This window comes from Oncorhynchus tshawytscha, linkage group LG17 (genome assembly GCF_018296145.1).
Source record: "Oncorhynchus tshawytscha isolate Ot180627B linkage group LG17, Otsh_v2.0, whole genome shotgun sequence".
In the NCBI taxonomy this organism is placed as follows: domain Eukaryota; kingdom Metazoa; phylum Chordata; class Actinopteri; order Salmoniformes; family Salmonidae; genus Oncorhynchus; species Oncorhynchus tshawytscha.
In genome coordinates this window covers 24,766,211-24,786,394 of record NC_056445.1, presented here as the reverse complement: position 1 = coordinate 24,786,394, position 20,184 = coordinate 24,766,211, and the positions used below count along the sequence as shown (strand labels likewise).

Below are 20,184 nucleotides of genomic sequence, written 5' to 3'. Positions count from 1 at the left end.
CTCTGTACTGATGCTTAGCTTGTTTAATAGCCTTGCGGAGGGAATAGCTGCACTGTTTGTATTCAGTCATGTCACCAGACACCTTGCCCTGATTAAAAGCAGTGGTTCGCGCTTTCAGTTTCACACGAATGCTGCCATCAATCCACGGTTTCTGGTTAGGGAATGTTTTAATCGTTGCTATGGGAACGACATCTTCAACGCACGTTCTAATGAACTCGCACACCGAATCAGCGTATTCGTCAATGTTGTTGTCTGATGCAATACGAAACATCTCCCAGTCCACGTGATGGAAGCAGTCTTGGAGTGTGGAGTCAGCTTGGTCGGACCAGCGTTGGACAGACCTCAGCATGGGAGCTTCTTGTTTTAGTTTCTGTCTGTAGGCAGGGATCAACAAAATGGAGTCGTGGTCAGCTTTTCCGAAAGGGGGGCGGGGCAGGGCCTTAAATGCGTCGCGGAAGTTAGAGTAACAATGATCCAAGGTCTTTCCACCCCTGGTTGCGCAATCGATATGCTGATAAAATTTAGGGAGTCTTGTTTTCAGATTAGCCTTGTTAAAATCCCCAGCTACAATGAATGCAGCCTCCGGATAAATCGTTTCCAGTTTGCAGAGAGTTAAATAAAGTTCGTTCAGAGCCATCGATGTGTCTGCTTGGGGGATATATACGGCTGTGATTATAATCGAAGAGAATTCTCTTGGTAGATAATGCGGTCTACATTTGATTGTGAGGAATTCTAAATCAGGTGAACAGAAGGATTTGAGTTCCTGTATGTTTCTTTCATCACACCATGTCACGTTAGTCATAAGGCATACGCCCCCGCCCCTCTTCTTACCAGAAAGATGTTTGTCTCTATCGGCGCGATGCGTGGAGAAACCCGTTGGCTGCACCACCTCGGATAGCGTCGTTCCAGTGAGCCATGTTTCCGTGAAGCAGAGAACGTTAGTCTCTGATGTCCCTCTGGAATGCTACCCTTGCTCGGATTTCATCAACCGTGTTGTCAAGAGACTGGACATTGGCAAGAAGAATGCTAGGGAGTGGTGCACGGTGTGCCCGTCTCCGGAGTCTGACCAGAAGACCGCCTCGTTTCCCTCTTTTTCGGAGTCGTTTTTTTGGGTCGCTGCATGGAATCCACTCCGCTGTCCTGTTTAAGGCAGAACACAGGATCCGCGTCGCGAAAAACATATTCTTGGTCGTACTGATGGTGAGTTGACGCTGATCTTATATTCAGTAGTTCTTCTCGGCTGTATGTAATGAAACCTAAGATGACCTGGGGTACTAGTGTAAGAAATAACACGTAAAAAAACAAAAAACTGCATAGTTTCCTAGGAACGCGAAGCGGCCATCTCTGTCGGCGCCGGAAGTACTCCCGGGTGTGTGTGTGTGTACTCCCGTGTGTGTACTCCCGTGTGTGTGTGTGTGTGTACTCCCGTGTGTGTGTACTCCCGTGTGTGTGTGTGTACTCCCGTGTGTGTGTGTGTGTGTACTTGTCCATTCAGTCCCCCCTACAAAGCTTTCTTACTACGCCCCATTTTGCCTTTGTCCTTCATCTCTTTCCCTTTCTCTCACAGCTTCTCTCTTCTATACCTCTCCCTCTTTACTGTCTCTCTCTCCGAGTCCCGCGTCTGTCTCTCTCTCCGAGTCCCGCGTCTGTCTCTCTCTCCGAGTCCCGCGTCTGTCTCTCTCTCCGAGTCCCGCGTCTGTCTCTCTCTCCGAGTCCCGCGTCTGTCTCTCTCTCCGAGTCCCGCGTCTGTCTCTCTCTCCGAGTCCCGCGTCTGTCTCTCTCTCCGAGTCCCGCGTCTGTCTCTCTCTCCGAGTCCCGCGTCCCCAAGTCAGTCCCAGTCGTGGTGGCGGAGAGAAAAGATGTCTCAACCAGCAGCATGTCTTTCAGCCCGTCAGATTGAAATGTGCAGCGAATGATCAGAAAAGCTTTTTGAGATTGTAAACACAGACGCAATAAGCTGTCGCCGAGGAGTGGCCGACTTTACGCGCCATCAATACAACTGGCATCAATATCCCTCTTGTGTTCTACCAAGTGTGTGTGGAGCGATTGTGTGTGTATGTCCACAACTGTGTGTGTGAGACTAATATATTTGGCCCCATAGAACCATAATTCCATTCCCTATTGACCTGTATGTTCTGTACCTCTTTACTCTGGTAGTGAATAGTGCTGCTGAATGGTAATGTAATGGATTGCATTATCGGTCCAGTTTGACACATTGAAATTGAATATCTACTCAATTGCTCAAATTAAGCAAGTGATTTTCTTTGGCAGCCCATAGTGAATAGGATGCTCCTGATGGATAACACACACACTCCTATTTACGCTGATTAGTACCAAACATCCCACTGCTCTACTTCTTTTTCCTCACATCGTTCAATTTCTCCTCCTCTCCATTTCTCCTTCTCCCTCTCTCTATTTCTCCTCCTCTCCATTTCTCCTCCTCCCCGTTTCTCCTCCTCCCTCTCTCCATTTCTCCTTCTCCCTCTCTCCATTTCTCCTTCTCCCTCTCTCCATTTCTCCCCTCCATCCACTCATTTCCACTCTCAATTTTTGTCTGACATCGAGCATTGGGTTGCTGACATTTTTGGGCATGTGGTTTGTGAAGACCCAGTGAGGGGTGGAGAGGATAATGAGCATCAGCCTGTCTGAGAGAGCACTGCCTGCTCCCTGCTAGCTCCAGCTCACTACAGACCTTTCCCTCCACTCACCCCCCTCACCTCCCTGCTTGACATTTAAGTTGTAGGAGGTGCAGTGTGTCTATAATAGCCTGGTTGTATAACTGGCAGGCCAGTTAGAGAGAGGTGGGAATGGAGAGAAGGGGAGGGAAGAGAAAGGGGGAGAGACGGAAATTGGGGAGGGGGGGAAGAGATGAGGAACTTGTCATCCGTTGTCAACCCTTGTCGATCTGTCCTCTTAACACCATGTTGAGGACGTGACATTGGCACATAAACACACCTTGAGTCAGTGTGTGTGTATACTGAACCAGACAGACACATGGTAGTGTACTGTAGCAGTAGTGTGGGGAGGGATCCTGCAGTCACACTTCAACTTATGCATTTACACATAACATCCAACCCCATTTAACCAAGCATGCCTAGACAGGTCAGAAAGCCTCAGAACCCCCCCCCCCCACGAGGCAACATTACTTAACATGACCCCCTCGCCTTCTCTCAACCCCCAAGACCCAGCTAGGAGCTGGGGGAGAAAGCAGGAAACACGGCCTATGTTTGTCCCTGTTTCCACCGCAGCGTGTTGTCATTATTGTGTTTAATCAAAGTGCAGATTATGCTCTCATTAAAAAGCTTTTTACTTTGACTGTGGATACAAGGCACAGAGGAACAAGGCATTTGCGTCAGATTTCCCACGGGGCCCACAGAGGCTAAGCAGCCAGTGTCTTAATCGTTTGACTTTCTCCACACCTGGCTCTCTCTCTTCTCTCTCTCTCTCCCACTCTGCCGTCGGAGGGAAAAACAACGCCATATTGATTTGCCTTTCTCTCCTCCCACGCTTTATGAAACAAAACGTAATGAATAGGCAATTCTCCTGAATAGGCAGATTTTGGTTATTGTCTCCAAAGGGCTAATGTTGTTAAATACCCGGCACTTTGTCAGCAGCAGGGTTAGCACCACAGGGAATGCAATTTGGCTCGCACTAATTACAAAAGATTTTGAAAATGTGTGGGAACCTCACTCTATAACGGTATTGAAGTCTTAACCAAAGACTGGTAGATGAAGTTTGGACTCGATACTGAATTAGAAAATAATTTATTTTAAGGTTGTTGTTGGCATCAGCTGAAGTCAAGAGGGAAAACAAGTTTACTATTATACTATTCAATTATGGATCTGCTCCAGCTAATCATGGATGTGTTTTGTTATAGAACTATGAGATGTTCCTCAGCTGTCCCCTAAAAAACATTCATGGTCTATTAGTTTTCCAGCTCAGTCACTTTCCGACTTTTCTTTTCCTAACTTTTTGAAACGCAAATTTTCATGACCTTATATTCCAGTACTTTTCCAGTCCTTTCATATGGACCAATGGGATCAATCTGGGGGTCCTGAGTCGTCTTGGAGGTCTAACCCACTGAGTATCTCCGCTGGGTGTAATTGTGCATGAAAGATGAGCGCGGCGGCAGCGACCAAAACAGCGCGAAGGCCAACTGACAGTGAGAGAGCTGCCACATCAGATGTGTTCGTGCGAGCTCAAGGCTCTCAGATCGATAGCGAGCTCAGGGGCCTCCAATGATCTGTCTATTTAAGGACAGGAGAGTGTCTCCTGCTTCAGAGCACCCTCCTCGCTTTCTCTAATAGAATCCCAAACCTAATCCCGATACAGTACATTAACCCAGTCTCATTTCTCCCTCCTCTTCTGTCTCCTCCCTCTTCTCTCTGGCAGGTGGAGGTGGAAGTAGAGAGTATGGACAAGGCTGGTAACTTCATCGGCTGGCTTCACATCGAGGGGGTCAACCTGTCGGTGGCGCTGGTAGAGAACGCCCTATCGAAGGTCCACTTCACGGCCGAGCGTAGCTCCTACTACAAGACCCTGGTATCCGGAGAGGAGGCCTCTCGTCTCAGGAAAGACAAGGTAAGTCCTCAGTTTTCCCCGTGTTTTTGTTTGTTAGCTTTTTGGGGTTATATATGGAGTGTGTGATTCTCTTTACTATAGTTTACAGTTTATTCTTTGTTAGTCAGCACCTCCACACAAAATCATTTTTCTGGGTGTGCTCCAGCTCATGTTTTTCTAGCGTTTTGGGGTTAGCAGTCTTTGTTCGCCCCGAGGGTGCTTTTGTTTGTTAGTGTTTTGGGGTTAGCAGTCTTTGTTCGCCCCGAGGGTGCTTTTGTTTGTTAGTGTTTTGGGGTTAACAATCTTTGTTCGCCCTGAGGGTGCTTTTGTTTGTTAGTGTTTTGGGGTTAACAATCTTTGTTCGCCCTGAGGGTGCTTTTGTTTGTTAGTGTTTTGGGGTTAACAATCTTTGTTCGCCCTGAGGGTGCTTTTGTTTGTGTTTTGTTCGGTTTGTTAGTGTTTTGGGGTTAACAATCTTTGTTCGCCCTGAGGGTGCTTTTGTTTGTTAGTGTTTTGGGGTTAACAATCTTTGTTCGCCCTGAGGGTGCTTTTGTTTGTTAGTGTTTTGGGGTTAACAATCTTTGTTCGCCCTGAGGGTGCTTTTGTTTGTTAGTGTTTTGGGGTTAGCCCTGAGGGTGCTTTTGTTTGTTAGTGTTTTGGGGTTAACAATCTTTGTTCGCCCTGAGGGTGCTTTTGTTTGTTAGTGTTTTGGGGTTAACAATCTTTGTTCGCCCTGAGGGTGCTTTTGTTTGTTAGTGTTTTGGGGTTAGCAGTCTTTGTTCGCCCTGAGGGTGCTTTTGTTTGTTAGTGTTTTGGGGTTAGCAGTCTTTGTTCGCCCTGAGGGTGCTTTTGTTTGTTAGTGTTTTGGGGTTAGCAGTCTTTGTTCGCCCTGAGGGTGCTTTTGTTTGTTAGTGTTTTGGGGTTAACAATCTTTGTTCGCCCTGAGGGTGCTTTTGTTTGTTAGTGTTTTGAGGTTAACAATCTTTGTTCGCCCTGAGGGTGCTTTTGTTTGTTAGCACTTAACCATTAGCATCAGGCTTAGTTTGCATGGTTTTTAGGGCTCATCCTAACTATAGGTCTTCACGGACCCACCTGTACCCGAATACTGGAGACCCGATCCCGGGTCCAGATCCAGAATTCCTAATGAATCCCCATGTCTGGGTATGATCTAATATGATTGTCACTGGTCTGGGTATGATCTGATAAGATTGTCACAGGTCTGGGTATGATCTGATATGATTGTCACAGGTCTGGGTATGATCTGATATGATTGTCACAGGTCTGGGTATGATCTGATATGATTGTCACTAGTCTGGGGTATGATCTGATATGATTGTCACGGGTCTGGATCTGATCTGATCGGCACTGGTCTGGGAATGATCTGATATGATTGTCACTGGTCTGGGTATGATCTGCTATGATTGTCACTGGTCTGGGTATGATCTGATCTGATTGTCACTGGTCTGGGTATGATCTGATATGTTTGTCACGGGTCTGGATCTGATCTGATCGGCACTGGTCTGGGAATGATCTGATATGATTGTCACTGGTCTGGGAATGATCTGATATGATTGTCACTGGTCCGGGTATGATCTGATATGATTGTCACTGGTCTGGGTATGATCTGATATGATTGTCACGGGTCTGGGTATGATCTGATTGTCACTGGTCTGGGTATGATCTGATATGATTGTCAAGGGTCTGGGTATGATCTGATATGATTGTCACTGGTCTGGGTATGATCTGATATGATTGTCACGGGTCTGGGTATGATCTGATATGATTGTCATGGGTCTGGGTATGATCTGATTGTCACTGGTCTTGGTATGATCTGATATGATTGTCACTGGTCTGGGTATGATCTGATATGATTGTCAAGGGTCTGGGTATGATCTGATTGTCGGTATGATCTGATATGATTGTCACGTGTCTGGGTATGAGCTGATATGATTGTCACGGGTCTGGGGTATGTGTAGTAGTGAGAGAAAAATGTTATTTATGCTGATGCTCTTGCTTTTCACGAGAGTGGAGTGTGTAGCTTGTTGCTGCTGTTAAGCCAATCATAAATCATCAAATCGGCAATAGGCTACAGTCATAGAGCCTCCTTGTGTGGCAAAAGATAGACGTCTAATCAATGGAAGATTGAATTAAAATGACAGAATGAAAAGTTAAAGGGGGAGGATAGGTGACCACGACCAAGAGCCAACAGGTAGGCTGCTACTTAATATTCTGCAGGGAGTTGTTGTTGTTTGTAACAGTAGGATTAGAAAGCTCATTCACTGCAGCTTCAGTAAGCCTAGCTAGCGAACGTTAGCTAGCTTAACTACGTTCTCTCGTTTTGATGTAGTCAAGACAGGTACTATGTAATCATATTTGATGATAAATAACCTAGCTATGGCAGCTATTGGTCTACTATGGCTTGGTTGCTGTCTCTTGTCTCTCCATCCTCCCTGCTCCCTGTGTCACTCGCTCACAGTACAGTCCCTCTACAGCCTGATACAGCAGTACATCTCTCTCTCCTCTTGTGCTTTATCAGCTCCGGTTATTAACTTCTTATGGCTGGGGGGCAGTATTGAGTAGCTTGGATGAATATATTGCCCAAACTAAACGGCCTGCTCCTCAGTCTCAGTTGCTAATATATGCATATTATTATTAGTATTGGATAGAAAACATATTGTCTGTGAGTTTAACAGAACTGATATTGCAGGCGAAACCCTGAGGAAAATCAAACCAGGAAATGGCTTCTATTTTGAAAACTCCATGTTCCATAGCCTGCCTTTGCTCCATTTAAAGGGATATCAACCAGATTCCCTTTCCTATTGCTTCCTCAAGGTGTCAACAGTCTTTAAACATAGTTTCAGGCTTTTATTTTGAAAAATGAGCGAGAAAGATAACATTGCGTCATTGTATGCCAGCAGCGTTTTGTATGCGTAACAGAGTTTGGGCAGCCATTGCCTTTCCCTCTCCTACTGAAAAAGACAGTTGCGGTTGATATATTATCGATTATATATTTTAAAAACAACCTGAGGATTGATTATAAAAAACGTTTGACATGTTTCTGTGGACATTACGGATACGATGTGGAATTTGTCTGCGTTGTCGTGACCGTTCTTTCCTGTGGATTTCTGAACATAACGCGCCAAGCAAACGGAGGTATTTTGGATATAGAAATAATCTTTATGGAACAGAAGGAACATTTATTGTGTAACTAGGAGTCTCGTGAGTAAAAAAAGATCCGAAGATCATCAAAGGTAAACGATTAATTTGATTGCATTTCTGATTTTCGTGACCAAGCTACTTGATGCTAGGTGTACATAATGTTTGTTGAGCGATCAAATAACTTACACAAACCCTTGGATTGCTCTCGCTGTAAAGCATATTTTCAAAATCTGACACGACAGGTGGATTAACAAAAGGCTAAGCTGTGTTTTGCTATATTGCACTTGTGATTTCATGAATATAAATATTTTTGGTAATATTCTTTGAATGTGGCTCTATGCAATTCAGCGGTTGTTGATGACAATTATCCCATTAACGGGATGGCAGCCATAAGAGGTTTAAGTATCTTTAAAAAAAATTAAAAAACTTTTCTGCTGCTTCCCTCACTTGGATTGGATCGGGTCTGGATCCGACCAGGTCTATACTGAACGGATCTAGTTGTCCTCGGGCTGTTCGAGTCTAGCAGTCCTTGAGTCCGTTTGGTCTCTATATTTAAAACATGTATTTATGCATATCTGGTCCATGTGGGAAAAATTTAGGCAACAACAAAACTTTGAAGAGCTAAGAGATGGTGAAATAATTTGGAATAGGGTTAGTATTTGTTGAAAAGTTGGGCTAGTTAGCTAGAAGACATGGACTCCAAGACTAGTTGGTATCACAAAGTCCAGTGGACTTGGGCACCAAGACCAGTACTAGTTGACATCACTCAGTTCCTGTCTTAACTTTAAACAGCTAGTTAGCATGAATGCTATGGTTAGCAAGACAGTTAAAAAGGCATTTCATAATATCCGCTGAGAGACCCTGTCCTTGTGTTAGAGATCTGGTGTCACCCCGTCATCATACTATATCAATTTCCTCCAAATACATCAATCTCCTCTGTTGCATGGAGAAAGCCAGCCAATGATGAGAGTGGTGAGACTGATGCTACGTCTTTGGGGAGAAGAATTGCCACATATTCCCCCGTTATCATTGACGCCTCCTTTCCCTTCCTATCGCAGGCCTTTGATGGATGGAGGCCCTCTCTCTTAGTGATCCCAATCTCTCCCTCCATTTTCATTATGCCAGATGAATTCAGTCCTGGGCCAGCTGTCTCGCCCGTCCTCTATCCCCGCTACCACTCTCTCTACCTCTCCCTGCTATGCCCAACACTTTGGGAAGCTGCCGCATCTGCTTTTCTCCTATCATTGGAATGATCTACTGCTGGAGCCAAGCAGGGACTGTGTTCCCTGTCCTTCCTCTGAATCCATCACGGCTAGCAGCAGTATATGAGAAACATCCATCTGAGTGGTGGGGATAGGGAGTGAACCTGGGGCCAGAGTACAAAGTAAATCTAATCTCCCACGATGTGCCATGGATGCACGTCGTCTGCTGAGGCGGCGGTGAGGAGAGAGCTCTTTTTGGCCTCCCTACCAGTCTGTCCCTCTCCATCGTCTGTCCAGGAGTACAGGCCAGATTGGCTTCGTGTTTCAGACCTGACCTGATTGAGAGCAGAGCTTAAGAGGGCAACAGTGAGATTCTCTCTTTCTCTACTTGGCCTAACCGTCAGTTGTGGCCCTCAAGGGCTGTTGAGGGCTGTGATTGTGTTTGAAGTGGGTTTCCCTGAGTGGCATTGAGCCGAAAGACAACAGCCCCTCACCCCCCCTTCTGTGTATGTGTATATATGTGTGTGGGGCAGAGGTTTGTGTGCTGTGTACATCCTGGGGGTCAGACGAGAGGCGGATGGGTTGTGGATATAATTAACCCTTCGGGACCTGGCCAAGAAAAAGCTGAGCGCTCTGCTTTTTTTCTTTCTTCTGAAGTGCAGCCGGGCCGTCCTTCGCTAGGTGTACCATCCTCCTCTCTCGTCTTCCTCTTCTTCCCCCTCTCTCTCTCTTTTTATTGCCCCCCCTGGCTGTGGATATGGGAGAAATTGTTGTTGCTGTGTCAGGCGTATCCCCCAACAAGAAAGGGGGCTTGGCGTAATGAAGTGGACTCTGAGGGGTCCAGAGAAACCCTTATTAAAGTTTCCACCGCTGGGGGAGCAGGGACCGGGGCATGGGGGGGGTGTTGCTGCTTTTGCACTTGTTCCTAAAACTAAACTGCTTAGCTCAAGTGACTTTTGTCGATATGAGGTTTTCTTTGCGCGACGACGCCAATGGGAGGAGGTCGTTACGGTTGAAATGAAAGCTCTCTCAAAGTTGTCTGCTTCTGTTTTTATCTTTATGGCCATCAGCATATTTGGGCTCGGAGATCAGCATCTCTTAAATTGATGTCTGCCTCCGTTATGCAAGACTCAGCTCAACCGTGTCCCATTTAGATAGGAAGGTCAAGGCCTGGTCACACCACATGCCTAATTCTGTTCTGCCACATCTATCTGGATGAGCGGTTGCATCATTTTGAGACGTAATGCACTACAGATAGACTTGGCGGGTGCAGTGGTGGTCAGAGCTGTCTCTCTAGCTTCTTGCCTTGACAAATGAACTGTTAATCTTCACCCCAAACCCCTAACATGACTTAACCACTGTCTAGAGAATAAATGGAGCACGTTTTTGCTTAAGCAATAAGGCACAAGGGGGTTTGTGGTATAGGGCCAATAAACCACGGCTAAGGGCTGTTCTGAAGCACGACACAACGAGGAGTGCCTGCATACATCCCTTAGCCGTGGTATATTGGCCATATACCACAAACCCCCGAGGTGCCTTATTGCTATTATAAACTGTTTACTAGCGGAATTATAGCAGTAAAAATAAGTGTTTATACGTGGTATACGGTCTGATATATCACGACTGTCAGCCAATCAGCATTCAGGGCTCAAACCACCCAGCTTATAATTAGTGTTACGTTGTTTTAACAAAGCACTACTCATTTTATTCCTATGCCCCGGCCCATTTTAATGCCTTCTCTTGTTTGTTTTGTGAAAGCATTCTTGTGTACCGGGACTTCTCTCTGGATGGTGGAAGAATCTGATTCCTGCTTACGAAGCATCATTGTAAACAAGGTCTACTGAAACACTGCCTGTATCCTGCTGCCGAACAAGTGCCATTGCATTTTTTTATGTGTTACACTCCCACTATTCACATGCTGGGAGAGCGAGAGGGGACGGTGGGTTTTGTACAGTAACAATTGTGCTCAAACTGGAACGGAGCATAATTTTTTTCTATTCAGGCCTAGTTTTACGAGTTCCCAAAGAATGAGGTCGGTAAGGGCACCGGTGCACCTCTAGGGACAATCACAAGAACACTCACACAAACACAAAAATGAAAGTGTTCTGAAATGAAGAGAGACGGGGAGAAAAGAACAATCTGTTCAGAATACCAAAGCTCTCTTTTTGTTTTTGTTGCTATGCAGCCCAGTGGGTTTCATTGTCCTCCTTAGTTGTTGTTAACTTGCAATTCTGGCTCTTGTCAATGTTTGACTCCTCCATGGGAGCCCCGCCCCCTGCCTCAGCACACCCAGCCAGTAGGCTGTGATAGAGGAAAAAACGAACACACTGATAATTGGAGCGGCCTAATTATGAAGAAGTAAATCAAGAATGGGTCCTTGATAAAACCAGAGCCCCTGTTTCTGTTGAGCAAGTGGTTTTCCGCTGTAATTACCCGGTAGTGAAAGAGATTAGCTTCCTCTGATAGGCCTTCAGAGAGCGAGAGAGAGGAGGAGGGACGAGCAAGATTATATGACCTTCCTGGTGATCCCCTATCTTAGTCCCTTTTTTCTGCCTTCTACAGAGACCACTCCCCATCCATCTTTCCCCAGTCTTCCCCCCTTCTCTCCTTAATCATTCTCGTAATACCTGTAATTAACTGGAATCATGCTTCTTCACAAATGCAGTCATGACCTTATTCCCCTGAATTTCCTTCCTTCATCTGACAGTGGGAGGGGAGGGTGAGATGGGCTGCGTTGTCGGCTGTACTGTTTCGTGTGAATACCATTTTGAGAGTCCGTCCGTCAACGTGCATCCGTCTGTCTGAGAATTTAAAAGTACCCCGGGTTTGACGTTGGAACTCCTCCCAAACCGCGTCCTTGAGGACGACTGATTGAAGTTCATAATCCGGTTTCAGATGGGTTTTTGGGAGGAATCCAAGCGTTAGGAGAGACTGACTACTGTTCCACCGCCTCAGGGGCTGTTTGAATAACCAGAGCTACTAGCCAGAGCGTCTCTGGTAATGTAAGGGAAATCAACGTTAACATGTCCTGTGTTTGGCCGACAAGCACTGTAAGCATGTCCTGATTTTTGTTGGGACACAGCAATCTTAACTCTTGCTCACCATTACCAACAGAGTCACACAAAGGGTCAAGTGGCTTGCTTCATAAGCCAAAACGTTTCCACGTAATCAAAAATCATCCCATTTCTCCCTCTATGGGTTGTCAATTATGTATTATTTTTTAGAAGTGTTGTCAGAAATAGCCTCAAAGCTTTGGAGATCTCCCCATGGCCCTATCTGCACAGGCTGATCCACAGTCAGCACATTACACACCTGGCTAAACAAGAACAAGCAGAGAATGAATCAAGATAATTGGGGTTTTAGTGAACCTAATATGCCTGTGTCTTCTTCCTGAGCACATGCTGGAGGAAGTGTACCTTGGTTTACTATATTCAATATTCTGGATTAGCCTAGTGATAGCATTTCATATCTTCCCCTCTCTTCCCCTACGCGGAGCTGGAATGTACCGCACCGGGCTATGCACCCGCACTGGGGACACCGTGCGCTTCACAGCATAACACGGTGCCTGTCCGGTCTCTCTAGACCCCGGTAAGCAAAGTTGGCGCAGGTCTCCTACCTGGCTTCACCACACTTCCTGTGAGCCCCCCCAAGAAATGGGGCTGACTCTCGGGCTTCCATCCACGCCGCCGTGCTGCCTCCTCATACCAGCGCCTCTCCGCTTTCGCCGCCTCCAGTTCTTCTTTGGAGCGGCGATATTCTCCAGGCTGAGCCCAGGGTCCTTCTCCGTCCAATTCGTCCTCCCATGTCCATTCCTCTCGCTGCTCCTGCTGCCGTTTCTCCTGCTGCACCTTGGGGCGGCGACACTCCCCTGGCTTTGCCCAGGGTCCTCTCCCGTCGAGGATTTCTTCCCAAGTCCAGAAGTCCTTATTACGCTGCTCCTGCTGCTGCCCGTTACCACGCCGCTTGGTCCTGTTGTGGTGGGTGATTCTGTAACGGTTTTCTTTAGGTGAAGTAGAGGCGGACCAAAATGCAGCGTGGTTGTTATTCATTGTACTTTAATAAAGAAACTGTACACGAATAAACTAACAAAACAACAAACGTGGAAAACCTAAAACAGTCCTATCTGATGCAAAACACAGAGACAGGAACAATCACCCACAAACACACAATGAAACCCAGGCTACCTAAATATGGTTCCCAATCAGAGACAATGACTAACACCTGCCTCTGATTGAGAACCATATCAGGCCAGACATAGAAATAGACAAACAAGACATCCAACATAGAATGCCCACTCAGATCACACCCTGACCAACCAAAACATAGAAACATACAAAGCAAACTATGGTCAGGGTGTGACAACTATGGTAGCCTAGTGATAGCATTTCATCTCTTCCCCTAGCGTTATTACCATTTATTGGTGTTACTATGGTAGCCTAGTGATAGCATTTCATCTCTTCCCCTAGCGATATTACCATTTATTGGTGTTACTATGGTAGCCTAGTGATAGCATTTCATCTCTTTCCCTATCTTTATTGGTGTTACTTCCTAGTGATAGCATTTCATCTCTTCCCTAGCGTTATTACCATTTATTGGTGTTACTATGGTAGCCTAGTGATAGCATTTCATCTCTTCCCCTAGCGTTATTACCATTTATTGGTGTTACTATGGAAAACGTATTTATCTGGCCATTTTGTCAGTCAAGGGGATTTACATGGAATCAACATAACTAGGCTGTATCTTGTGGTAATTAAAGATGACCTGTATAGAGGGCATACCGTTACATACAAGGACGCTTACAAGGAACAGGCCGTCTCTATCCATCTATTAGTACCTTCCTCAAAGCAGTGTTCATGCATTCTGCTTTCTTTTTCTCCCTCTTTCTCCCTCGGAGGGAGATCCTATCACCATGGCGATACCTCAAAAACGCACTGGGGATTATTATTAAACAGCTCATTTGGAGTCGTTTGTGAACTAATGAGCGAATTCGAGAGTCAATCTGCTGGAAATTTCAGGTGCTCCTTCTTCAATTTAGCTCTCCTTTTAACGGAAATCCCTCTCTCTCGCTCAGCCGGCATGTTTTTACTTTTTACTTCAGCCATTTTATTCAGGCCCGGGTCTCTTTCCGTTAGCGTTGTGAAGACGCTCGGCACGGATGTGAAATCATTATCATTTTTTTCATACCAAATATCATTAGGCAGTGTGAAGAATTGAGACTAATTGCGTCTCAGGGTAGACAAGTGATTATATATATATGACCATTGCGGTCATCACTTCTCATTGTTACCTGCTTATTTAACAAATGGAGGGCAGTCGGTGTCAGACAGGAGCCACGGCAGCGACACAGAGAATGAAAGAAAGAGTTATCCAATTAGACACCCCCCTTCACACCAAATACCTGGAAAGCACATTGAGAGCCACTGGAAGCAGCCACAGAGGCTGTTGGACTATTCACACAGTGCCTCACCAAACCTCTGGTTTTAATTTCCAAAGCAACCTATAACATTTCACATAAACCCTGTTGGTTGAATCAAGTGGGTGAGCTGATGTTGGAGTCTGAGCATGAGTGGAAGTTGACCGGCTCATCCTCTCTCCTGTCAGTCTGATGACTAGGCAGGGGCACCTGTGTTATTGACCCAAAATGGCCGTCCCAACTCAAATCAAATCAAAAGTATTTATATAGCCCTTCGTACATCAGCTGATATCTCAAAGTGCTGTACAGAAACCCAGCCTAAAACCCCAAACAGCATTCAATGCAAGTGTAGAAGCACGGTGGCTAGGAAAAACTCCCTAGAAAGTCCAAAACCTAGGAAGAAACCTAGAGAGGAACCAGGCTATGTGGGGTGGCCAGTCCTCTTCTGGCTGTGCCGGGTGGAGATTATAACAGAACATGGCCAAGATGTTCAAATGTTCATAAATGACCAGCATGGTCGAATAATAATAAGGCAGAACAGTTGAAACTGGAGCAGCAGCACGGCCAGGTGGACTGGGGACAGCAAGGAGTCATCATGTCAGGTAGTCCCGGGGCATGGTCCTAGGGCTCAGGTCCTCTGAGAGAGAGAAAGAAAGAGAGAAGGAGAGAATTAGAGAACGCACACTTCGATTCACACAGGACACCGAATAGGACAGGAGAAGTACTCCAGATATAACAAACTGACCCTAGCCCCCCGACACACAAACTACTGCAGCATAAATACTGGAGGCTGAGACAGTAGGGGTTAGGTGACACTGTGGCCCCATCCGAGGACACCCCGGACAGGGCCAAACAGGAAGCATATAACCCCTCTACAACTCTACCCAGCAACAACAGGAAGATCATTGATTGTGTCCAAATGGACAGCCTTTACAAGGACACTGCTGACATGGCACTGTTGAAGTGGGAGATGTGTCAAACATCCTGTCAGAGAATCATTAAACCCAACTGAAACATGTAAACCAGGACATTTGAGATACCCAACAGTACGTACTGTTTCCCACGGAATACCACAACAACAACAAAGTGGTGGGACAATGTTTCTGCGTCACCAGACTCCACATTTGGCTAATTCTTTCAGTTTGCGTCCGTCTGCGGTGGATTAGAGCGAGGGGTAATATGATGATAGAAAGTAGAACTCTACATTGTGTAATACATTCCCTCTCGCATCATTTCTCAAGCGCAGGTCTCTGGCAGCTTGTTTGCATTGCGATGCCGAGTGATTCTTGGAGCGGTATCAAAACAATCTGTCATAACCAGTGAACTTTGAATAAACACAAGAAAGCTCTTTACCTTTCGCTATAGCGCGAACTCTGCCTCAACTGCTAAGCCCCTCATCTTAAATGAATGAGTGTGGGCCACTGCCATCGTTGTACTCTTGTGTCTTTCTCTCTGTGTAAACATACACTGAAGTATGAGGGGGATATGAAGGGAGAGGTCCTCTTTAACATCCTGTGTGTGTTCCTGGTTGCTTTGAATAATGCAGGTCTATGGAGGGTGCTGTGCCAGGGACACAGGTTGCACTGGGTCAACTGTACTGGGAGTGAGGCTTTGAGGAAGGTTGGAAGTAAAAACTAGTATTCAGTGTTTCCCCTAGATTGTTTTGGTCAAGACGGAATGCCATTTTTAAAATCTTCTCAGAATCTCTCCAGAAACGATGCAAGCGATAGTAGGGAAAACACTGATTTTGACACAAAGGTAGTCAGACATTAGTTTTAATAATAATCCCAAAGTAGTCAAAGACATTAGGTTTAATAATAATCCCAAAGTAGTCAGACATTAGGTTTAATAATAATCCCAAAGTAGTCAGACATTAGGTTTAATAATAATCCCAAAGTAGTCAAAGACATTAGGTTTAATAATAATCCCAAAGTAGTCAGACATTAGGTTTAATAATAATCCCAAAGTAGTCAGACATTAGGTTTAATAATAATCCCAAAGTAGTCAGACATTAGGTTTAATAATAATCCTAATGTAGTCAGACATTAGGTTTAATAATAATCCCAAGGTAGTCAAAGACATTAGGTTTAATAATAATCCCAAAGTAGTCAGACATTAGGTTTAATAATAATCCCAAAGTAGTCAAGGACATTAGGTTTAATAATAATCCCAAAGTAGTCAGACATTAGGTTTAATAATAATCCCAAAATAGTCAAAGACATTAGGTTTAATAATAATCCCAAAGTAGTCAAAGACATTAGGTTTAATAATAATCCTAATGTAGTCAGACATTAGGTTTAATAATAATCCCAAGGTAGTTAAAGACAGGTTTAATAATAATCCCAAAGTAGTCAGACATTAGGTTTAATAATAATCCCAAGGTAGTCAAAGACATTTGTTTTATTAATGATTAATTACACTGTTATCTGGTTTCCGTTATAGGCCGTCTGCTCATTAGCACAATGGCCAACCCCATAAAACATGAAACGTACACATAACATATCCTCCTATCCCACCCCAGCCATATGTCTGTGTTGTGGTTGAAAGGCTATTTGATAAGGGCTGCGACTCTTAGTTAATGAAATGCCTTTGGCCCCTCAGGCGTTCGCCTGCGCAGTCGGAATACATGGGCTGTTTATATGCTGAGGTCTGTACGCAGGCTCTGTTTGTGATGTGTGTGGCGCAGCGACATGGTCACATGCTATCCCATAGGAGCAATGCTGTTGCGCTACAGTCATCCCTTTGAAATAGATGGCCCTATTGTGAGTGGTGTGGTTTCAGGGCACCCCTCCTTCTGTGGGTAATCACAGGTACACACCACAGAAATAACCCTAGTCATGTAGTAGTCGAGCCATCTACCCCGAGGCTGTGTGTGTGTGTTGTCGGTGACAGGGGGACACAGAGTGTGTGTAAAGGGCTCTTTCCAGTGCCTTGACTGGTGGACACAATGGGGGATGTGACCTGTAGGAGACCCAGCACTGTTGGCATGATGAGTAAGAGGACTTTGTCTACCACATTTAGTTCCCTATTGTGTGTGTGTGTGGTAGTTGTGTGTGTGCAGGTGAATATACATTGTGTGTCTATACTGACTGAGTGTCCCTGCCCTCTTTACTCTCCCTCAACAGTGTGTGCACAACATCCATCTCCCACAACACAAAGGCTAAGAGCTGACAGAGGACATTTCATACCGCTAACACGTTATATAATCTGATTCTCTGCCCTGCCCTGCGCTCACACACACACACACACTCCACTCCCCCAGGGACGTGGCTCTCCTCTGCAGGCGACAGGCTTGGCCCTCTGGTACCCCACGGTGCCAGAAAGAAAAGTGGAGGGAGAACTGTGTGTATATCCCCATCTCTCCTCCTCATTCAGACCTAGGCTGCAGCATTCTGTCAGCTCTGCAACTCTCAGCCCTCACAACCTGTGGAGTGTGTGTTGTTTTATGCGTGTTTATGTGAGTGTGTGTGTGTGCACTTGTGGCTGTGAGTGCGTGCAGTTGTCTGTTTGACTGTGTCCTTGGCCCACCACTCGCCCTTCTCCAGTCATCCGCGGGATTCCTGCAGGCTCTTATAGCCGAGGTCCTCTGGGGCAGGTTTGCGGCTGCTCTTGGTCTGCCCGTGCAGAAAGAACACCCCCCCCCCACACCTTCTCCCCCCAGTTTGTTGTTGGGTGATGTTGGGGATAGGAAGTTAAGGGGGAGAAGGGGAGCACACATTGTTGTGGGGAGTGTAATGAGGGATGACATTGTGAATTGCATTACTGCTGGTTAACACATGTTTGGGTATGCAGACTGCAAAAGAGAGGGAACACAAACCCTGCACTGCCTGCCTTACTGACTGCCTTACTGCTTGCCTTACAGCCTGCCTTCCTGTTCATGGGGGCTTTCCTCTTTCTTCCCCTCCTCCTTGCTCTCTCATCTCTCCCTTGCTCTTTTCTCATAACCCCCCCATTCATCCAAGCTGACTTAATCGGGCGTGTAAGGATGAAGGATGAATGTTGGCGGTGGTGGTGCATTTTGTCCCTCCTGGGACACCATAGGGGATCTTCTGCCCTGGACTGGTCCTTCCTCATTTTCCTCCACCTCCAAAGGAATGAGATGAGTTTTGAAAGCAGCAACATGATATTATGACATCTTATTAGGTCAACCATAATCTCATAGATGGTTATGCTCCCCATTTATGGGAAATCAACAAATACATTTGTTTGTCGCTCTAATGACTTTTGGTATTTTTTTATTTGGATTTTATTTCATTTTTTTGGTTAACCCATACATCTTTGAAGGACATATCTACCTAAAAACATTTTTTACAGCTTTTCTACTATATATATATATATGTGTGCGTGGTGTGTGTGTAAATAAATACAGTTGAAGTCTGAAGTTTACATACACTTAGGTTGGAGTCATTAAATCTCGTTTTTCAACCACTCCACAAATTTCTTGTTAACAATCTATAGTTTTGGCAAGTCTGTTAGGACATCTACTTTGTGCACGACACAAGTAATTTTCCCAACAATTGTTTACAGACAGATTATTAAACTCATAATTCACTGTATCACAATTCCTGTGGGTCAGAAGTTAACATACACTAAGTTGACTGTGCCTTTAAACAGCTTAGAAAATTCCAGAAAATGATGTCATGGCTTTAGAAGCTTCTGATAGGCTTATTGACATCATTTGAGTCAATTGGAGGTGTGCCTGTGGATGTATTTCAAGGCCTACCTTCAAACTCAGTGCCTCTTTGCTTGACATCATGGGAAAATCAAAAGAAATCAGCCAAGACCTCAGAAAAAAAATTGTAGACCTCCACGTCTGGTTCATCCTTGGGAGCAATTTCCAAATGCCTGAAGGTACCATGTTCATCTGCACAAACAACAGTACGCAAGTATAAACACCATGGGACCACGCAGCCATCATACCCCTCAGGAAGGAGACGTGTGTTCTGTCTCCTAGAGATGAGCGTACTTTCCTTGCGTAATAGAAGTTGCTTCTGACATTTCCCCGCGCTACGCTAACATTTACGTGTTCTGGTGAGTGTAGAGGCAGCGCCATGAAAACAGCAGGACCTTCCACTCTCATCCCCGCTTCAGGTGTCCTCTCTAATCGCCCGTCTGTAATTTCTTTTAAATTGTGGGTAATTGCCAAACAAATACACACACACACAAGCATGAACACACACACACACCACACACAATTAGACAAGACATGTTTTAAGGCCTCCTCTCCCAGCTACATTTAACTGGTTTTAATATGGGTGGGCAGTACGACTCCCTCCTTCCCTCCTTGTTCTTCCCTTTAATGAAATGCTAAATATTTGTTTCTCCGGGGCGCCATTTAAATGCTCCCTCCTGCTTTTGGGAGTGTCTCAACCCCACTTGTAATTAGTTCCACTTTAATGAGTCACTCAGTCCTCCTGGAGACTAAGGCACCTTATGTGACTTTGCCTCAAAATGGCCCCCACCACGTCACGTAAACCGGTTCTGACAAGGGCTAGTTGCCTTTGACACCTCTGATGCTGGCTGGGCAGCTCATGCCACCGCACTCCCGTGGGGACCGAGGTAACGTTAGATCAGGTTTCCTGGCTGCAACACAATGGTTGCCATAATAATAACCATCTTGTGATTTGTCTGTGCCAGCTAGGTGGGTACAGTGCATGTACATTTGGAGAGTGAGGTCATTCGTTTTTTGCTGTATACTTGGATTTGATATAAATACACTGAACAAAAATATAAACGCGGCAATTTCAAAGATTAAAGTTCATATAAGGAAATCAGTCAATTTAAATAGCAGGACAATGGGCCTCAGGACAATGGGCCTCCAGGATCTCGTCACCGTATCTCTGTGTATTC

At 45.4% G+C, this 20,184-nt stretch overlaps 1 protein-coding gene across 1 annotated transcript in view; it reads left to right on the top strand.

Annotated features, from left to right (window-relative positions):
- Positions 1-20,184, top strand: part of LOC121839793 (staphylococcal nuclease domain-containing protein 1-like) — a 283,991-nt gene that overhangs the window by 131,441 nt on the left and 132,366 nt on the right. The window contains exon 2 of the mRNA XM_042300487.1: positions 4,393-4,581. Within this exon, the coding sequence (XP_042156421.1) occupies positions 4,393-4,581 (189 nt within the window). The remainder of the gene's footprint in view (positions 1-4,392; positions 4,582-20,184) is intronic.